This window comes from Canis lupus, chromosome 20 (genome assembly GCF_048164855.1).
Source record: "Canis lupus baileyi chromosome 20, mCanLup2.hap1, whole genome shotgun sequence".
NCBI classification, from domain to species: Eukaryota; Metazoa; Chordata; class Mammalia; order Carnivora; family Canidae; genus Canis; species Canis lupus.
In genome coordinates, this window is record NC_132857.1 from 19,758,877 (window position 1) to 19,775,314 (window position 16,438).

At 33.8% G+C, this 16,438-nt stretch overlaps 1 protein-coding gene and 1 long non-coding RNA gene across 11 annotated transcripts in view; one reads left to right on the forward strand and one right to left on the reverse strand.

The window, feature by feature from the left end:
- The window catches only part of BLTP1 (bridge-like lipid transfer protein family member 1), a 204,441-nt gene that overhangs the window by 32,088 nt on the left and 155,915 nt on the right, over positions 1-16,438 (reverse strand). For 6 of the 10 annotated variants that reach the window (XM_072788527.1, XM_072788528.1, XM_072788530.1 and 3 more), the window contains 11 exons: positions 15,584-15,752; positions 13,677-13,888; positions 11,960-12,158; positions 8,497-8,556; positions 6,478-6,704; positions 5,534-5,734; positions 5,209-5,339; positions 3,820-3,943; positions 1,867-1,976; positions 1,105-1,195; positions 508-570 (listed from right to left, as the gene is read on the reverse strand). In XM_072788527.1, coding sequence (XP_072644628.1) covers positions 508-570; positions 1,105-1,195; positions 1,867-1,976; positions 3,820-3,943; positions 5,209-5,339; positions 5,534-5,734; positions 6,478-6,704; positions 8,497-8,556; positions 11,960-12,158; positions 13,677-13,888; positions 15,584-15,752 — 1,587 coding nt within the window. The remainder of the gene's footprint in view (positions 1-507; positions 571-1,104; positions 1,196-1,866; positions 1,977-3,819; positions 3,944-5,208; positions 5,340-5,533; positions 5,735-6,477; positions 6,705-8,496; positions 8,557-11,959; positions 12,159-13,676; positions 13,889-15,583; positions 15,753-16,438) is intronic. The other 4 variants (XM_072788534.1, XM_072788531.1, XM_072788529.1 and 1 more) reach the window with 3 other exon arrangements.
- Positions 10,443-13,821, forward strand: LOC140611724 (uncharacterized). Its single transcript, XR_012012871.1, has 3 exons — positions 10,443-10,576; positions 11,218-11,300; positions 13,685-13,821. It is a non-coding gene; the product is annotated as an uncharacterized lncRNA (long non-coding RNA).

Sequence of the window (16,438 nt, forward strand, 5' to 3'; positions counted from 1 at the left end):
GAACAGAATAATTTTTAAATGGATTGTTTTTATACATATATGGTTTTTTATATGTATACAGTGACTCCAAAGAAATAACATTCAATGGTTAATTTGTTGTCCTGAGAGAAGTTTGATTCTAGTTTCAATTAGTTAAAAAATTTTTTTAAAGAAAAGATTTGTTTTGTGGTTGAATGTAGAGGAAAGAGATTTGCTTAGGGATTAGCAAATAAATAATAAACAGCAGGTTTTGATTTATGACTTGGCTAATTTGGTAAGCTGATTTAGTCTATAATTTTGGAGATTCAATAATTAGTATTATACAAAGAAGTACAGAACTAAAATCTATTCATGCAAGAGCTTATAAAACATATGTGATGAAAAAGAATTCAAACAATCTTAAAGCTTTATGTAAAATATTTTTGAGGTCTGAGTTTAGTATAAAATGAGAGAAAGATGTTTTGAAAGCAGATTTTTAGGACGGTTAATCAGTTTTAAAGCAAAATTTATGTTGTTCTTAATAAGTACCTGAAAATACCCTTCCCCAGGACAGCTGGATTGTGGCGTACTTCCCCATATTGTTTTTTTCAACTTAATTAAAATAATAAGAAAATATATAAAAATTATGAAAAACAAAAAAACAATGGTTTAAAAGCAAACATTCAAGAAACAAAATAAATGTGTTAACATAAATTTTAACATATATAAAATTAAATATAACTTTTAAGCTGACCTTTTGACTTCTGGTTTCTGCTATTACTTCTATATGAACTAAATAATAAGATAAATACATAAGTACAAACATTCTACAACTATGCTTGTCTATAAGACCTAATTTAATGTGGATTCATACATGAAAGGAAAATTATTCGACAAAGACTTTCTACCTAAGAGCAAGCAGAATGGAATCTTTATTCTAGGTGAAACACTAACATGAGCAGCATGACTCTCAAATGATAACACAGGGATGCCCTGTTTGGTAATTTATAGACAGTTCACCTATCACAATCCTCACTTTCATTGTAGGTAGGAATTCATATTTTGAAACTTCATAACTACTATAATTTCGTAATTACTAAAATTATTTGGCACCGGTGTATCTTTAACAAATAATAACTCTCTTACTGTATCTTGAATATTGAAAGTTACTCTGGGTCCAGGAGATGCTGCATCCACACGGATTTCAGGGAGCTCCTCAGTTTCTCCTATTCGAGAACTGGAAGTAAAATATAAAGTTATAAAACAATTTAAGTATTTTTTAAAAAGCCCCTAGACTTTATAAAAAAGCCTAACAAATGACAATAATATTCTAAATATTTCTAAATATTTACCTTATCTAAGGATTAAATTTTTGGTATCCCATTTCTTAATCTTTAACATCCCATAGGAAAAAAAAAATAAAACACTGAATGTTTTGATTAACATAAGGTTTTCTGAAACTAAACCATATAAAAAAATTTATACTTCTTATTTTAAGTCCTCATTTATTAGTAAGATAGTATTTTTCTTTAATATGTAGAATTTCCATTTTTTATATGCTAAATATGTATGTAGTCATACCTTTTCTAAAATGACAAACATACCAGAAGCTACTAATCTGCACATACTCATTTCTTTGAATAGTCTGTAAGTTTATACATAAACTTGTCTAAATAGCAAAGCACTATTTTACTAAAGATGATTGCGGTATAAATACAATGCAGGAATTCCTTAAATAAACTGTTTAGTTTGATATTATCCATTATTACTGGTATTTGATTAATAAGGTTCATTTTTGCTCCCTTAATTGTGTAATTTCCCCAAATAGAACACAATAAATAAGTAGTGGATTTTCGTAAAGGAGTTAGCAATTTTATTACTTGTTTCAGTGGTTGAAATATATATTACCTTGTCCTTTCCATTCGTTTAAGAGGAGGTCTTCCAGAAGCAGAAATGCTTTTTGAACGACTGTAACTTGGTTTGTAACCCAAACCCCACTTATCCTTCAGAGAAGCAGCCTAATAAAATAGGAGAGGGAGAGAGACTTTAGACAGTTGCTTATTGTAATATCTGACTACAGATAAAATATTCTATTCAACAAAACAGTATGTTTCCCCCAGGTCAATAACATATTACTTTAAATTTGACTTTAAATGTCACTTAGCAGTATAGGTGGATCAAAGCAGAGCAGGACTTAGCTACTCTTTAGTCCTAATGTCAATTAGAAGAGCTGTATAACGGAAATATGATTCACCATCTAGCCTGAGAGAGAAAAGAAAAAGATTGGGTACAGAAATAAGGTAGAAAGAAAGGAAACAAAAAGGAAAGAAAGGCAAAATAAAATGAGAATTAAAAGGAAAGATTCTGGGAGAAAGCTGGGTAGTGGGAGGAGGTGAAAGGGAGATCAGAGGAGAGCAGGAAGGAGAGAGGGAGAGGCTCGAGGGAGAGGCTCGAGGTGGGGGGGGCATGATCATCTTAAGTACCATTAATGGGCACCCCTGCCATGGCACTCTATATTATAGGAGAGGAAAGGAAGGGGCAAGGTCAACACTTTACTTGTATCCAAATCCCTCTTTTCCAAATGTGTAGTTAGGGGCTAGATACTGAAAAGATTCTAAGACAATGGAGGTGTGGAATGCAAGAGGACTGAGGGGGAAGAGAGGGGGAAAAGACAGATGAAATACATGCTCAGAACACAGATAAAACTTAGAGAATTTCCCTAATTCTCTACCTAGTTTTATTGTTAACAATTACCAAGCATAAACTACCTTATAAATAGTACGTAAGCAATATTTTAATTCTACTGTATGATTGTTAGGCACATAGTAGCAAAAATTTTAAAAACAGACTTATGCAATACAGATCATCATTATCCATTTATTATCACCAGAAGCCAGTTACAAATAATTCAAATTGGATTTTACCTTCAATTTAAATAATTTAGAACAGTATTCAAACTAGGGTGTCTGGGAGTTTGTGGTGATCAAGAAAGTTGAAAGTTCAAGCCAATGAACCCTGGATTCCTGCAACCTTTCCCTACTTTCTCTGGTCCCAGCAGCTCTGATTTAATGTTTTTAATGTATCAAGGTGCCATCAAAAAATTGAGGGTTCTGTTGATTTAAAAAAAAGGTTAAGAATCTATCTTTTTTTTTTTTTTTTAAAAAAGTCTTTCCACTAACAAGACCACTTTGCCCTAAAGCAATCTACTTCTACTTGAATATGTTTTAGAACTATTTTCTAATATATGTTTATAGTACATGTATTTACATATTTGTTTCACTTGTTCAGCAATTGTACTAAATCCCAAAAAATGTGGTAGGAAATGGGGTCAATGATAAGTAACTTTTTATTTAAGAGACTACAATTCTAGATGGGACAACTAAACGTGCAAAGAAAAGAGAATGAATGAAGTGCTGAGTACATAGTGGCTGAGAGGTAAGGTCAGCTGTGGAAAATGGGACAGGAGCAAAATGGACATGTCAAAAGACTCATATTTGAGTTAGAGACTAAAAAGAAAACACAGTTTCATGAAAGGAAGACAAAACCCAGTGGCTAAGGACAGACTGTAGAGTCCCACTGCTATATAACCTTGGTCAAATTACTTGACTTCTCTCTGTCTCAGTTTCCTCATTTTTATAATGGGGAACATAATACAAGCTACCTCATTTGGCTACTGTAAAGATTTAATGGGTTGTTAAATGTAAAGGGCTTTAAACAGTGTAGATGTGAGATATACAAATCAAGTGCTATTATCACTAGCAATGGAGAAAGAAAGAGAACTTAAGTACTGTCACAAAGTTTCATAAAGTAAAAAATAAAAGAATGGTCTACTCTAACAAAATTCTTCTTAAATTTACTCACTCGCATACTGGACCTCCGTAATTTCTTACGAACATCTCTTCTAATATCATTCACAGCAACAGATTCTAACTGCTGATAACGTTGAATTTCCTGGTTTATGGTTCCTTCACTTGCACCCAATTTTCTGGATGCAAAACAAATATGGTAATTAGTGTAAAAAGGTAACAAAGCAAGATTGATTTTTATTTGCTCCTTTTTAATTCTTTCACTCATCAGAATATCAAAGATTATATTATATTATATATGGATAGGCCAAAATCCTCCATAGAGTTAACAATCATACACCATAATTATAAAAAAGCTTTCTAAAGTTTTAGAAAATGGCTCTTTTTTACTTCTGCATTAAGAGGCTCTGACAATCTCATAAAGGATACAGACCAACTGCAGAAGAATGTATGTAAAATTCTACATAAATTTAAGCCTCAGGTAAAATTTTAGGGGAGGAAGTATATTTTGCTTCAAGCCATTGTTAATGCCGAGAGCAAAACTCAAACTGTGATGTAAAAACAGGAAAATGTGAATCACTGTATTGTAATTAATTTACAGACTAGTTTTTAGGTAATACCTTTCATTATACAAAATGCACATATCTGTCTAAAGTCCTTGAATGCAAAAATCACAGACATAAGTGGTGTATGAAGATTAAAAAGATGAGGAAAACTATCACCTTTTAGGAAAGCAAAAATTTTTCAAAGTTTGACAAGAAGGATATTTAGTCTTCTAGGGCAAGTATTATTTAATCAGTACTATGCAGCAGGCAACAGATAAAGAAAAAATTACCACCACTTACTGCCCCCTCTCTACTTACCCTATATCCACCTCAGTTCTAGAGAATTGCTACCACAAGCCGGCAAAAAAAAAAGTGTGAACTTTGAATTTAGACACACCCCAGTTCAAATTCCACTTCTTTAAGGGCTCTGAGCCAGTTTGGATAATGCCATATAACCTCACAGAAATCTCCTGAGGATTATGTTGAAATAACATGCCAGATTCACAATAGGTACTTAATAAATGCTAGATTTGTATCCTTTCTTAAAGATTAACATTCCAGAAATACCAATGTCAACAAAAGACTAATACATATATCAACATATACATGTGAAGATATGTGTAAGTGTATATACACATGTAGAGACATGTATATGTAATACAAAGTCAGTCATAAGCTACCTAGAAATGGAGAGCTGTGATGAGTGCTGGACTAGGAATTCATGCGTAACTTTATCACTAATGAATGTATGATCTCGGGCAAGTTATCAAACTCTTCTGGACCTTGGTGATCTCATTTATAAATTAAGTTGTACTGCCCCAAATCCAGTTTTCTCCACATTTAAAATTCGATGATTCTATTATTAAAATATTATATCACATAAAAATCATTACACATACTTAAGATCATCTATTACTTTGGCTTGTTCATTCAGTTCTCTGATATCCACTATACGCTTCATAATTTTTCTTCCTCTAAGTTCTCCTGGCTGGCTACAAGATGCTCCTTGTCTTCGATAATCTATAGCTTCCTGAAAAATCAAAAGCATGTCTGTCAATACCAACCTCAGGTCAACCAGAAAATCTATACTATCACAAAAATAACACCTTAAATCAAAGGAAGCATGCAAGAATCAAAGCCATCTATATCAAGTAGCATGATTGGAATTCTCCAGTGATTCAAATCCCTTCATTTTCACAAGGAATCTATGTAGTTGCTACCTACGTTTCCCCATGAGTGAGCTCTGCATGCTTTCAAATGGGACTGGCTAGACTGAGGGGAGCCCCACATCTCTGAGTCACACAGATACTCTGCAGGAACAGAATAGCGCTGATTTGGGGGCGTCAGGCCTAGCAGGTGATTTACAAGTCGCTGCCCAAAGGTGAGCTTGTGGCCATCTCCACCTACTGAACTTCCATCTGAACTCTAAATGATAAACAGTAACATTAATTTTTAAAAAATTTCTTTCCAAGAACAAGACTATTTGACGAAACAATAGTTAAAGATAATTTAAAAAGTTTTTAAACCCATACCAGAACAAAAACAGAGGAGCTTGCTTTTCAACCACCAAATCATTTATACTATAAAATATACAGTATAGATGGAAATACGTCTTTTTAAATGTATACTTTATTTTGTATGCATGCACTTTCCTTTTGAGATTCATTTTTAGCACCTTTATTGATATAATCCACATGCCATAAAATTCACCCATTTAAAATGTATATAATTCAGTGGTTTTGAGTATATTCACTAAATTGTACAACGATCACCACAACCTGTTTAGAACATTTTTGCCACCCTCCCCCCAAATGAAACCTCATAACCAAGAGCAGTCTCTTCTCATTCCCCATCCCTGACTCTGAGGTAGCTCTTGGCAATTACTAATGTACTTTCTGTCTCTACAGGTTTGCTTTCACTTTGCTTTTAACATTAGTACACTACCTTTAGGTTAAGGCTACTAAGTTTATTGACAGTTCTGAAAACTATTAATTAAAAGACAGTATCATGAAATTAAAAAACATTACAAAGCGAAGACACAGGGAACCACCACTCTCTTCCTCCCTATACAATGATCAACTACAATAGAATAAATAACATTAAATCAATCTTTTCCCTGTCTCAGGGTAAAGGCCAGTCCAGTAAAGTCTAACAGTGAGTTTACTTACAGTATGGATAGTGGGAGACATAGTGTCAACTTCATCCTCATCTGACAGGTCAGCTATGTTCACTGAATTGAGATCAGCAATGTCATCTATGTCCTCCTCTCCTGTCAGTGTCGTAAGGGTATTGCCCAGTGCATTTAGTCTTTTGCCAATGTTAGGATCCATGTGGACGTCGATCCCACACATTTTCCACAAAACGTTGAGTGTCCATGTTCCAGCACTACTACTTTCTGTTTAAAAAAAGAAGTGGCATTTTTGGTAAGTCTTGAGCACAGAAATTTAAATAATCCCATATTTAAGGAATAAAATGGATGACAGCCTTTTGTAACAACTAATCTCTCTCACAGCTAGGTCTGGGATCGATTGCCCTTTGTGGAGTGTACATCTCTTGCTTCCTCTGTGCAGCACCCTTCTTTCTCCTGTGAACTACAGATTCCCTCTTCTCCCTACTCCTGAGCTGACCTACCCTTCAACAGCTATAGTTGGAACTGCCATGACCCTTACTCATTTGCCAGAATTAGATAAGTAGGCCAGGTGAAAGTCAAAGTTGGAAAACTAAAAACCCTTCCCTGGACTTGAGAAAACCACAGTCCCTCTCTAGCGATTGAGGGTGGGGGAATGAGTCTCCTTGAGCTTTTGGCAGTGATGTCTCCTGACTTGGGGTCAGCAGTATGAAGAAAATGAAGCAGCTAGAGAGGAGCAAAGAGAAGAGCCCCGGTGGCAGTTGAAATCTTGGATCTGGTAGTTCCTGAGGGCCCCTGAGTTGACCTACTAGTTCCTTATCCTCATTGAAAGAGCCATTCCTAAGTTTAACTGTGACAGGCATATATCCTTTTAATAAACTCCCCATTTTGGTTAAGCTAGTTTGAGAGAGTTGTTGTCACTTAGTAACTAGAGCCCTGACAAAGACTTTTATGTGACTTTTCTCCAAATATGTATGTTTACCTCAGCCATCACCCTTTCTTCTAACATTATTACTCTTGGATATTTCCTAACCTTTTCAGTTCTCTGTCAGTGAGACAATTGGCCTTGCTACTTTCTGAGACAATTTACTTAGGATGAGCACCAAGGCTAGGCTTGGGGAAGATAACAGGAAACAGTAAGAAGAGAAAGGAAATCTAACTTTCATCAGCTTCTACTCCCACTGACATTTTAAGAGCCCTTAAATAAATATCTTCCTTTAGCTTACCCTTACTTTATAAGAAGTAAAATCAATAAAATTTACACTGAGCTATCATCTTAGTCAAGATAGGTTATAACTTCTAGAGTTACCTCCTAAGCAGTTTCCTAAGATTTTTTTTTTCTTCTCCAATCCTTGAAAGTGTCTGCTTTCTTGCTCACAAAAACTCAGTGGCTTTCCCACTGTCCACCAAATTAAGTCCAGACTCCTTAATTTGAGATTTAACATTTTTCCCAAGTTATTTTTCAGATAACTCTTTTCTGCCCAGTCTGGACAATTCTAACTAGACACTGTTTTCATAACATAACTAATCTGTCTGCCTGAATTTCCTGATGCATACTCTCTCAGTTTTTGCTTCAGAAACAATTTTATCTATCAAATCCCTATTCAAATGCTTGTTAAATATTAAGCTTTCTCTGATCCTACTATCCTTCTAAATTTGAAATTTTTCTCTCCCCTCGAGTTTAGCAGCAATTAGAATTTTATATTTTATTGAACTTACCACTTATTACAACTTACTTATGCTACAGCGCCTTGACAATATTAGCATTTAAATTTATTCAGGGTAAAAAGTATATCTTATTCACCTCTGTCTTTCCCAAAACGTTTTACAGTATATTAGCAAGTGTCTAATTAATAGTTGTTAAATAAAAATATGCTAATATTATTACAAAAATTGTTTTTAAAATCAAGGAACACCAGAATTAATTCAGTTAAAAGACTCTCTTAATGTTAATAAAAATGACACATATGTGTGTATATATGTATATTTACATATATATATAAAAAGGCAAAATTCTAACTCATATATGTAAAACAGGTAATACCAATCATGAACTTACCAGCAGCTGCTTGTCCCGTAGTCCTAGAACATACTTCATAGGTGCCATCTGGAACTACACCTGCACAGAAATCATCCCCAAAAGTAGTTTTCAATAAAATTATGCTAGTGATTAAATACTGTACTGTTAATTTTTCGCCCAAAGATTATTATCTAAATATAAATAGAATCACTAGACTTTTTAAGCTTTAGTTTCTAATCTGCAGAATGAAACAGCAACCTTAGATGACTTGTAATATTCCATATCCAACATTTTTATTTTATGCTTTTAAGAATTTAACTGCAGCTTTATCTTACATTCTGCATGTGACAATACCTGGCTGACTCTGAAACTCTAGTTTCAAGATGCTATGACAACATGTGCCACCATATGAATGCCACTTAAAGAATGCAAATAATTTAAAAATAATTTTCTGTTAATAAGAACTTCCACATTTAGGTCACAGACATGATTTATCAGCCTTGTCTTTTCCTTTGACATTTTATGAGAAATAAAAATGACTGCCATGATGTCAATCTTATATGATTAATCTCCTAAGGTTATGGACCTATCTCCAGTACATATCTAACTTTAAATCTGAAATATTTACTACCACTTAGCTTTAACCTGGTAACTTCAACTTAAAAAAAAAAAAAAAAAAGAGGTTAACTAAATCAACAGTATAGGAACATACCACCTTTAAAACAATTTTTCAAAAAAGTTGTGCCCAACGACAGAATTAAAACTCTTTCTTAGTAATCCTTCATAAAAATCAAATTTCAATCTAAATCTGGCAGAACATAAATCTTAAATAAAATGTCCTTTTGCAATTCATTTTGTATCCTCAGTTGGTATTCAAATGTTACTCGAATCTGAGCTGCAGAAATACAACGTATTTTGGGAGAAAGAGTCTATTAAGTGACAATGTCTATTATATGGGGTTTTTTTTTTAAAGAGAATGCTAATAATTTTAAAATCTGAATTATATTTTTGAAGCATATGGTACCAGTGCTTCATATACAATTTATAGAATATGAGAGAACTAGATCTTGTCTTAGGGTAAAAGATTGCTCAGTTCACCTTTATAGTCATGGTTATAAAGCAGAGCAAAAGAAACTTAGATAACTCTTTTAAATCTAAGAATGCTAGAAAACCCTCTGAAATTATAAGTATCATAATGGAGGCCAAATGAAAGCTAGTAAATAAAAACAAGATAGAAAACTTTTAAGACTTTGAATTCCAAGAAATGTCAGAGAACTTTTAAATATTAAGTTTAAAGAAATTATATAAATTCATATATTACAGAGCCATTATAAATTAAAAAGAAATATTAAGATTTTTTAGGAGTAGATCCAAATCCTCAAAGTGAGAAAAGAATCAACTACACTTTCCCCCATTGTGCCTGTGGTCGCTGAGTCAGAGACATAATGCTGAGTAGGATCAACCATTAGTCTGAATCTTGGATGGCAATTTTCCTGCTCTTTTGACCTAATGTTACCCAGGTACTAACACAGAGCGTGGAGTCTTTCAAACCTCTTCTCTTTTCCCTGATGCTAGCTACATTTTTCGAACTTTTAATGGTTTATATAATTTTTATAAATAAATGTTAGTGGAAAGAGTCTGGTCTTTTCTATCTATAGTTAAATGGACCTTTGAATTCTTCCTAAAGATTGTCCTTTCTAATTCTAACTGCATTTCCTAGAAAATATTATCACCCTAGAGAGGCAATTCCATTGGGCCACCATTTTTTTGTAGGGCTTGATTTTAAAATGATCTGTAAAAAATAAAATCCTACAGCATAACTCTATGATTCCTTGTTTCTCTACTCCAATCCAATCCTTTTTGTCAAAAATATTTAATGTCACTTATATTCTATTTATTATTACTAATAAAAATTGATTTGCCCCTGTTATAATTTGGAATTCTTTTTTTTTTTAAGATTTCATTTATTTATTCATGACAGATAGGGAGAGAGAGAGGCAGAGACACAGGCTGAGAGAGAAGCAGGCTCCATGCAAGGAGCCTGATGTGGGACTTAATCCCAGGACTCCAGGATCCCACCGTGAACCGAAGGCAGACGCTCAACCGCAGACCCACCCAGGTATCCCATAATTTGGAATTCTTATTTCAATAGAAGAACCACTCAACTCCTCTGCTTCCTTGCCAAGACACCAAACAAAAAGCATGTTACAAAAATAAGTCATTTAGTTTCCTACATAACCTAAAATAAACCATGATTATCACAATTATCAGTATGTTAATATTCTACTTAGTTGGTGTAATATACATTGAGGTTTATATATTTTTACTATGAGCCTTTGATTTTGATTCAGAGGCATATTTATCATGCATTTTCCCATTATAATAAACTGTTAAGGAAATGGTATTCTTCTTTTGCTTCCGAATATATTTATCTATTTTAATGATTATAATAAAGACAAAGATGTTATCTTACTACACATCAGATTTAAATTTAACAAAAACAGACAAAAGAGTTATAATTTGTAATTTCTCATGAAGGCTATTTTTGGTCTTTTGGAAATGAAGCATAAGTATTTTGATATCAAGTCTTCTTAATAACCTGAAGTATTTCACAGAAATCGCAGCATTTTACCTATGAATTACCTAAATGAGAAGCAGTCAAAACCAGAATTTCACCTATAATTTTATCTAAGTTTTAACCAAAATGGATGCCAAAACTTCAAGTTTTGATATAAAAATAATGAAAAATTCTTTTTAAAGAAGACCCAGAACTGGACAGAAGATTTCCTTCCAGTGGAGTGGAGAAAAAACTGCATAAACAACGGCATACCACTCTTTGTAAGGTAAGTAAAAATTTTGGTTCACAATCTTTAATTCCTCAAACATAGCTTTTCTTTATTAGAAGATTAATGATGATTTATTAACTCTGCTATAATATTTAGTATATTAAGATAAAAATAAATCCATATTCCTTAAAAACTGTATATAAACACAGCTGTAGTTACTCCCAACCTTGAATATTAATGGAATCGGAGGAATTCACACAAGTTACAAACTGTAACTTACATATTTAGACACGTGAATTTATTCATATTAATATTATTTTATGGCTGGAGTTCCTGTTTCTAGTTATCTACAACCTGTTCTATGATATAGGATAAACTGTATCTTGCACATTTATCACTTTCTTTCAAGATCTCCACAGAGAAAAGATGCTTTTATCTGGTCATGCATGAATCAGTTACAGGAAAAAAATCAGGCAGTAAATGAATCTTCAAATGTTATACTATCAAGAAGACTGCCTAGTTGATTTACTTACCAAAACTACTGAAAGCTACAGTTTTTCACAAATTTGACCTACCTTTAACTAGAAATAGCCCTTATTTCACAAAGTCCAACATTCCGATAGCTAAGCATCCTTTGGTTTTACAAATGAAGACACTTTTTTTTTTTTTTAATTAAAACAATTCTAAACCTCATACAGAAAATAAAAGACACTCACAGGCATTCATCACTAGATCGCCACGAATTTCTGGTTTCCAGTCATCCCACGAAGTCTCAAAGCCATCAGCAAAACGAATACAAAAGTTTTTGAAATGCCCTTTACTAACCAGAGATTCTGAAGAACATGCAGTGATAAGAGTACTTTCAATGGTCAATACTAAAGCAGAACCAATGTCAAGGTCTCCAGTGTGATTAGACTGCAAAATACATTAAAAAAAAAGACAAAACGTGACAATGTTTTAAATTTGGAAATTCTCACGGGATTCATAGGAACAAAAGTCTAGGAAAAGTCAAGCCTAGAAATTTTCATTAAAAAGCAGCTTAGAAAGATATCTACTTTTAAAAAATTAAATTGTTGAAGTGAATACATTTGCAATGTGCAACTTTTCTTTTTTAACTCACAAAAGGTAGGGGTGCCTGGGTGGCTGAGTCGGTTAAGTGTCTGACTCTTGATTCTGGTGCAGTTCATGATCTCAGGGTTGTGGGATTGAGTCCCTAATGGGACTCTGAGCTCAGCGGGGAGTCTGCTTGAGAGTCCCTTCCTCTGCTTTTGCTTCTCCACCCCACTCACATGTATGTGCTCTCTTGCTCAAATAAATAAATCTTTAAAAAAACTCACAAAAAGTTAATTATCTAGATTTTGGTTTTTTTTTTTGTTTGTTTTGTTTTTTTCTTTTCTTTTTCTTTTTTTAGAGAGAGAAAGAGCATGAGCAGTTGAGAGATAGCACGAGACACCCTTAAGCAGGCTTCATGCCCAGCGTACAGCCTCAGCAGGGCTCCACACAAGGCTCTGTGTGGGGTTTGATCTCAATACTGACATTATGACCTGAGGTGAAATTAACACTTAACCGACTGAGCCACTCAGGTGTCCCTAATTATCTACTTTTCTAGCTTAAGCTTCTGTTTTACTGGTGGGGAACATTCTCATTATGACAACCACTTCTGGTGTATATGGCTTTCCTGAGCTCTGACCATAATGCCCTTAAAAAAATTTTTTTTCAACTCCTGAGGCATAAATATACTAGATGTTGCCAATCCTCAACCCAGAGTTTTTCTTCACAATGTCTCACGAAACAAAATACTAAAAGATAAATTCATTCAACAACTGGTTACAGGTTAAGGTAAATTTTAACAGTAAAAGAGACGTCTATATTTGATATAATTGTAACTTCCTAGGCCTGATAAGGGTTTATAGCACTTTTTTGTTTCATACACATGTCCATAAATTATGAAAATTCTTGCTTTATCTGGTACATATAAATTGGAAGTTTCATTACCACTAAATATTGCAGCTTAAAGGCATTTTGAAATTCTCTACCCTATTTTAGATGAGGTTACTAAACATTATTAAACAATATTCTCAAATGTTCTCTTATTTATTAAGTATATGCCAAAGACTTATTTGTTAAAAACCAAAACAATAAAAAGACAATGAAAACTCAGCTGCCTATTTTTCAAGGTAAAAATTAAGATTTATCAGATGGGTATCAAACTCATCACAATTTTGCAGCAGAGTGCTTCAGAGCAAAGTCTCATGAGATTCATATTTAATACACTGTGGATGAATAATGGCTGAAGGAATTCAATCTTACTTGCTATTTACTAAACTCAAGTTACAAACTGTTAATTAGAAAAAATTATTATACTGTATATACATAGAAATGGTTAGTAGAATGTTGTCCTCTTAATCTTGGACTATTGTTTGATTTTTTTACCTGTGCAGTATTTGTGATGGGCAGGCATATTCCCAGATCATTCACAGTGAGCTGGAGGAAGAGAGTCCCAAAGGCCTGAGCTGATGTTTGCTGGATACCTGGTAGCATATCTACTACTTCCTTTGTAGCCATATGAATATCTTTATGTAAAGCCATTCGTTGTTCATTCCAGTTGTCATAGGCAGCCTTATAATTCAGCCAAAACAGCACAGCTTTTTATAATTAAGGCAAGGTGGAAAGAAAATTAAAATCAAAGCTGTAAAGCTATAAGGCAAGTAAAACTCAGGAGCTGCAAAGTCTGGTCAATTAATAAAAATCATTCCCAGCAGAAAATTATAGCATTAGGATTAGAAAGGATCTAAGGGAATATAGTCAATTTGACAAATGAAAGCAGGCGACTGCATAATGGCAGAAAGAAGAAAATAATCCAGGTCCATTTGTTCATTTAATAAATTATTTGTGAAATGCTTATTATATGCTATGCACTAGGATGCAATAGAAATGAAATGAAATGAAATGAAAACAGAACATGGTCCCTGACCTTGTAGAGCCTACTATTACTACTGTTAAAAAATTCTTGAAGGCGGGCAGCCGGGGTGGCTCAGTGGTTTAGCACCACCTTCAGCCCAGGGCCTGATCCTGGGGACCCGGGGTCAAGTCCCATGTCGGGCTCCCTGCATGGAGCCTGCTTCTACCTCTGCCTCTCTCTCTCTCTCTCTCTGTCTCTCATGAATAAATAAATAAAATCTTAAAAAAAAATTATTGAAGGAGAGGTACATAATAGTAGGAGTATATAGTAAAAAGATGTGATCCTCAAAGAGAAGTCAAGACATCTGAGTCTGTAACAGGAATGGACCTTAAGGAAAACCTTCATTTAATGCACTATACAGAAGGAGAGTCTAAAGATGAGGGAGGGGAAAGATTAAGGGGTAGGGAAGCAGATGGAAAAGCAAACGGTCAGACACAAAGAGTAGAAAGTACTTTAAGGAGCTGTTGAAGGTGATGAGAGGTTTGTAAGATGTGAAATGAAAAAAAGTGCACAGAAGTTAGCATAATAAAATGTTACCCATAACATTGCCAAAAGGATAGTTTTCTAACAGACTTATCACCAGGCAATGCCAATTTCAATCTTAAATGGCTTCATAAATCAGTTCTTCATTACTTCCACAATACAATTGCTACATATTTGCCCAATATACATTAATTAGACCCCATCTATCTGTTCAGCCTTATTTCCTATTATTTTCTTTTATGAAAGCTTCTATATGTTTTAGACCTCTGTGTCAATACATATTCATTCATATTCTCTCTCATCTGGTAAATATTTACTTAGTTCTTAACTTTAACCCAGGAACTGTTCTGCTTCAGATACAAAGGTAAGTGAGACTAGCTTCATTTCCTTGTCTCCCATGTGAACTTTTAACTCCAAGTCAAATCTGAAGAATTAGTTTTTCCTTTAAGAAGCACAGGCAAAGTTAGAAGGCTCCCTAAGATATAAGAAAAGGTAACTCTAACTCCTCCCTGTAGTATATTTTGTTCTCTCCCACTGGACTGACAGGTCCTTGAGGACAGGGATCTGTATTCCACTCCTAGACTCCCAGACCGTAAATGAATAAAGATAGTGCAAAAGCAAATGGGTGCATTAGTTTTTGAAACCAAACAGTTAGCATTACAATTAAAATTCTGACACCCTCTATATCCATGTTGAAAGCAAATGACTTTAAAAAGTAAAATAAGTTTAAAAACTGAAAAGAATAAGCAAAACACTTTGTTTGGATGTTCACATTTCAGGTTAGGAGACATTTAGCTGTCAAGCATCTACAGTGGTAAACAACAAATGATTTTTATCCAACATTACCAAAACATTTCTAAATCTAACAAGATAGTGTTGATGGGCTTTATCTTACCTCTATCAAAGGCCACAGGCTGTGCATAAACAATTGGTCTATTCAAGGTAATAAGCACAGCTTCCCTATCTGAAGAACCACTGATTTCTTCTCGGAGGGCATTTCTTAATCCAATCCTGGTTTTAAAATAAGCAACTTGATGAAAATCAGAACCAGCTTCCTCATAAACCTAAATTAAAATGAAAAACTCAATAAAATCAAGTAGTGGAAAATGTTTTGGTAAAAAACTTAAAAGTTTTAACACCATTAATGGTATTATTCACCAAAAGAACTATCATATATTTTTCTCAACTTTATTTGTCAATGATATATTCCTTATACTCTGTGCCATAAACACCTGAAATTAATATATAACATGTATGGGTAAACAAGAAGTAAATATGAAGTCATACAGAAAGTTTGTAGAAAAGCTAGAATGAGGTCCATATTCTTAATGTCAATACATTAACTGTTTCAAGATAATTACATCCTTTCTCTTCTCAACATGTGTTTCCATTTGGAAAAAAATACTGTTTTTCTAAAGATGGCAAGAAATTTTTCTCCATTTCCCTACATAATCTTTAATACAGCCATTTAATATAGAAAGTATGACTGGTATTAGTTTAATCAGTTCTTTTAAGTAAAAGAAGGAAAAAGGTTAAAATCTACATAATATCTATCAAAATAAAAACAATAACAAAAACATCCCCCAATAAGGTGTGAAAGTTATATTTTTATAAAATAGAATCTGATTTATTGCTGTGTGTATATATACATAAAACTTTCTATACAGGGATCCCTGGGTGGCGCAGCGGTTTGGCGCCTGCCTTTGGCCCAGGGCACGATCCTGGAGACCGGGGATCGAATCCCACATCT